Source organism: Salminus brasiliensis, chromosome 16 (genome assembly GCF_030463535.1).
Source record: "Salminus brasiliensis chromosome 16, fSalBra1.hap2, whole genome shotgun sequence".
Classification (NCBI taxonomy): Eukaryota; Metazoa; Chordata; class Actinopteri; order Characiformes; family Bryconidae; genus Salminus; species Salminus brasiliensis.
Window position 1 is genome coordinate 918642 of NC_132893.1, and position 5455 is coordinate 924096.

Genomic DNA, 5455 nt, shown 5'->3' on the forward strand with positions numbered 1-5455 from the left:
CCCTCTAATCATGGCAAAACCTGTGACTTCATGATGCACTGAATCATTTCCTTAAAGAACAAAACTGAATCATAGTGAATGCACTGAATCATTTCTTTAAAGAATAAAACTGAATCATAGTGAATGCACTGAATCATTTCCTTAAAGAATAAAACTGAATTGTAATGAAATGTCAAAACAAATGATGCAATTAATCATTTTAAAAAATAAATATTAATAATAAATAAACCTAATCTTAGTAAAATGTGAGATTTCATGATACACTGAATCATTCTGTAATAATCAAACTGAATCATGATAAAAATCTATGATGATTTCATGATGCACTGAATAAATTCCGGTAGTGAAATGTGAGAAAATGCAATGAATCATTTCTTAAAGAATCAAACTGAATCAAGGGCTAAATGTGAGATTTAAAGATTTACTGAATCACTTCCTTAATACACAGAACTGAATCATAATACAATCGCAGATTTTAAGATGCAACAAATCATTTCAAAGGAGTTTAACTGAATCGTGGTGAGATTTACTGATGCACTGAATCTCTTCCTAAATGAACAGAAGTGAATCGTAGTGAAATCTCATGTTTCTTGATGTACTGAATCGTTTCCTAAAGACTCTGAATTTACTCTCATCATAGTGAGATCACTTCCATCTTTCCATCCATCCATCAACTCACCTCCTACAAACTGTATCCCGCCGGCGACTCGTCCGATGGTGCGCGAGATGAGGTCAGTAACGCAGCAGCCCATAATAGCAGTCAGGGCCACCAGCAGCAGCAGGCCGCAGCCCGTCCCCGTCACCACCGTGCAGATCCTCCACTCCAGGCTGGGAATTCCCTGGAACGAGGCGTATCGTCCACACTGCTCCAGCATCACTGTGCCACCTCGCGTCTCGTCCCGCACCGGGTACGAGCACCTGCGGAACGTCCCGAACGAAACGGGCTTGCCCATCTGAGAGCCCAGCAGCCAGTAGGGCATGAAGAAGCCCACACAGGAAGCAGCGGCGCACAGCAGCGACAACAGCGCCCACAGCACACCTGCACACGTCAGGCTGGAGCCCATCTCTCACCTACAAGCACCAACAGGGTGGGTCATAAGTACAGGTACTCAGCTCCAGACTCGGGTCAGAATTTCTTTCTATGCAACATCTATTTTCCAACAGATTCACACACGGACAAAAGTATTGGGACACCTGCGTATCCATTGTTTCTTCTGAAATCAAGGCTATTAAAAGAGTCGACCCTGCTTCTGTTGATGGAGGTTCATCAATGAAATTACACTCTGACTGCTTCCTCAATAACACACTTACCAAGCGTATCTGTGTGTGTTCTAGGCTCTCTCACTGCACATCTCCTGAGTGTGTGTGCGTGCGTTCGAGCGCTGGCACATTCCAACTCACTGTAACTCCAGCTCAGACCTGGAACAGAGGAAAGACACAAGTGAAACACCAGAGAACCACAAACCATCCTCCTCCTCCTACACTGCACACTGTAGGGTAACATTTACAGAATTCTACACAGACGTGCAAATGCACACACACACACACACACACACACACACACACACACACACACAGCAGCTTGTCTAGTCCCTGTAGAGAAGAAGTACTGCCAATAGAATAGGACTCTCTGGAGCAGATCAACATCATGACCCTATTGGCTCCATGCTGTCTAATAATGCCAGGCGTGGGCTAGAGGGGTATAAAGCCCCCCAGCATTGAGCTGTGGAGCAGTGGAGGAACTGTGTTCTCTGGAGTGATGGTGGTGGAGGAGCTCCATCCAGTACTATTAGATGGGATGAGTTGGGGAGTTGGGGATGATGAGGTGGAGTGATAATCGCCATCCATTAATTATTTAATTATTTGTATTAATTAAATTAAGTGAATGAATTTAGGACGGAATTAAAAAGCAGGCGTCCCAATACTTTTTGTCCATATAGTATATGTTAATGTTCAGAGTGCTCAGCAGCTGCCTAAAGGAGCGCATGGCTGTCTTTCCTAATGACTGTAAACAAGCCTTGAAAAAAGTTGAAAATTTCTGAATTTCACATTTTCCTGGGGTGTCCAAACTTTTGCATGTGCTCTTTTAATTTATGTGTCATCTAAAACTGCACAAAACAGAACTAATGCTCTATATACTGGCTAAAATATTTGTAAAATAATGTGTGATCAGTTTTGTGCCTTTTGGAGATCAGTTCATCTACTGCCCCTCAACTCTTTTGGGTCTTCACCCGACGTGAGTCCACCCGAGGCATTACTTCTACCCACGTGGCACCAAACTGGCATAAACCCGCAGCAACACGCCTCTGAATGCCTACAGTGAAAAGCTCCCGTGAGCAGGTGAAACATTCCCGCCTTTATCAGACAGAGCGAAGGAAAGCGCTGACCCACTGACCACGTCCAGCCTCTACAGCCTCGACCCGAGCCTAAACCAGGGTCACACTACCGGCATCAGACCCGCTCACACCACTCACATCACCATCAGACCCGCTCACCCCGGCATTAGACCTGCTCATACCACTCACACCGGTATCAGACCCACTCATACCGACATCAGACCCGCTCACACCACTCACATCACCATCAGACCCGCTCACACCACTCACATCACCATCAGACCTGCTCATACCACTCACACCGGTATCAGACCCACTCATACCGGCATTAGACCCGCTCATACCGGCATCAGACCCGCTCATACCGGCATCAGACCCGCTCACCCCGGCATCAGACCCGCTCACCCCGACATCAGACCCGCTCACCCTGGCATTAGACCCGCTCATACCGGCATCAGACCCGCTCACACTGGCATCAGACCCGCTCATACCGGCATCAGACCCGCTCACACCGGCATCAGACCCGCTCACCCTGGCATCAGACCCGCTCACACCGGCATCAGACCCGCTCACACCGGCATCAGACCCGCTCACACCGGCATCAGATCCGCTCACACCGGCATTAGACCCGCTCACACTGGCATCAGACCCGCTCATACTGGCATCAGACCCGCTCATACCGGCATCAGACCCGCTCACACCGGCATTAGACCCGCTCATACTGGCATCAGACCCGCTCATACCGGCATCAGACCCGCTCACACCGGCATTAGACCCGCTCACACTGGCATCAGACCCGCTCATACCGGCATTAGACCCGCTCATACCGGCATCAGACCTGCTCACACTGGCATCAGACCCGCTCACACCGGCATCAGACCCGCTCACACCGGCATCAGACCCGCTCACACCGGCATTAGACCCGCTCACACTGGCATCAGACCCGCTCATACTGGCATCAGACCCGCTCATACCGGCATTAGACCCGCTCACACTGGCATCAGACCCGCTCATACTGGCATCAGACCCGCTCACACCGGCATCAGACCCGCTCACACTGGCATCAGACCCGCTCACACTGGCATCAGACCCGCTCACACCGGCATTAGACCCGCTCACACTGGCATCAGACCCGCTCATACTGGCATCAGACCCGCTCATACCGGCATTAGACCCGCTCATACTGGCATTAGAAGTAACGAAGTAACGAGAGCCACCAAACGTCCCACAGCAGCAGCAAAACAACAACAGTAAACATCTTACATCTCTCGTGTCTCCGAAAAGCGTCGACTCCACACGACTCCACACGACTCCACACGACTCCACACGAGCCCAAGTTGCCCAAGACTTCAGTTCCAGACCATTCTCCAAAAGTTTTCGACCCCTCTGTCAGGTTGCACTGCACGTCCTCTACGAGAAAGCACCGCGCGCCACCGCCTGCGCGTCCACGCGCCCCTGCTGGAGTAAAAGGAGGGGTAAAAGGGGGCGGGGTTGGAGGGACCTCTCCACCCTGCTGTAATAAAACATGACTGCAGTACCGCACAGCGCCGCCAGAGGCCGACAAAGAGACGATCGTAAAAATGAACGGGGTTCTCCTGTGAAGCTCCTGTGAAGCTCCTGTGAAGCTCCTGTGAAGCTCCTGTGAAGCTCTTGTGAAGCTCCTCGAGCAGTTAAGGCATACCCTGACCCTGCTACACTATTAACTAGTCCACTATTGGCTAAAGTTGGTATGAACTCTATAGCCTATGTGCTGACCATCTAACCAGCTGACCAGCTGACCCGTATAAGCGTCCATATAGAAGTGTGTTAAAAAAAAGCTGAGCTGGAAGGCTAACGCTAACATGCTATTCGTTTGTTCCTGCACTATGTGTTGGATACGCTGCCACGGGCTTGTCTACGTGACCGCTTCCTGCCATATTATCAGTGCCGCTGAGGTCAGGGGGAGTTAATGACGGCGCCGAGCCGCCTGCGGCCTGTTTTTATTTCTTTTAAGTATCTCGTATCTGGTTCTGTCGGGCTGACGTACGTGGAGTCTGTTTGAAATGGTACAGAAAAGTCTTTCAGATAGGAAAGGGCCATTTAGCGGCTCAGCAGAGCGTGGCCTTGATGGAAAGGGCTGGAGAACAAAGTCGTTTGGAAGTGCCTGAGGTTCTCGCTGACCTGTCAACGTCACTCAGCCCACAGTACCATCAGTACCCTGAGGACAGTGGCATTATGACTGAAATATGGAAATATGGCCTGAGTAGATGTTTAAATATGTATTTATATGTAAATCTCGGTGGTGCTGTCCTGGTATTGTTGAGCTCTGGAGTGTGAATGTGTTCTGCACTGCGGTCACTCTTATGTCTGCTAAACTAACCGGCTGGTTTACGGTCATTTATAGTCTCTATTCTCATTGAGCCATGTGTGTTAGTGTTAGTGTGTGTGTGTGTGTGTGTGTGTGTGTGTGTGTGTGTGTTAGTGTGTGTGTGTATAATTGACCAGCAACCCATCAAAATTCCAAGTATCATCAGTGTCCACCAGCATCTTTGGTCAGAGCAAGGGTCTCTCTCTCTCTCTCTCTCTCTCTCTCTCTCATAGTTGATTCTGATCTCATAGTGCTCTGCCTTGACCGCCCTGCCGTCCCTTGAAAGCCAATGAGAACTCGGTGGAGTGGGGAGAGGGCAGGGCATCTCACTCCACTCCTGAACCTCTGTAGAGGACAGATGAGATGGGTGCACTATATTGACAAAAGTATTGGGACACCTGCTCATTCATTCGCTGTTTCTTTTGAAATCAAGGGTATTAAAAAGAGATGATCCTGCTTTTGTTGGAGTAACTGTCTCCAAAATCCACTAGATTTTGGAACACAGCATTGCTGTCAGGATTTGATTGCATTCAGCGACAAGAGAGTCCTAAAAGGTACTGAGTGAAGCTCCTCCACCATCACTCCAGAGAACACAGTTCCTCCACTGCTCCACAGCTCCTCAATGCTGGGGGGCTTTATACCCCTCTAGTCCACGCCTGGCATTAGGCAGCATGGAGCCAATAGGGTCATGATGTTGATCTGCTCCAGAGAGTCCTATTCTATTGGCAGTACTTCTTAAGGTATGTGTGTGTGTGTGTGTGTGTGTGTGCAT

The 5455-nt window shown here is 49.2% G+C and overlaps 1 protein-coding gene across 1 annotated transcript in view; it reads right to left on the minus strand.

Moving 5' to 3' along the window:
• Positions 1 to 3786, minus strand: part of lhfpl6 (LHFPL tetraspan subfamily member 6) — a 29107-nt gene extending 25321 nt beyond the window's left edge. Inside the window, exons 1-3 of the mRNA XM_072658975.1 lie at positions 3600 to 3786; positions 1312 to 1419; positions 680 to 1071 (exon numbers count right to left, since the gene is read on the minus strand). Coding sequence (XP_072515076.1) covers positions 680 to 1064 — 385 coding nt within the window. The 5' untranslated portion in view covers positions 1065 to 1071; positions 1312 to 1419; positions 3600 to 3786. The remainder of the gene's footprint in view (positions 1 to 679; positions 1072 to 1311; positions 1420 to 3599) is intronic.
• Between the last annotated feature and the right edge of the window lie 1669 nt (positions 3787 to 5455).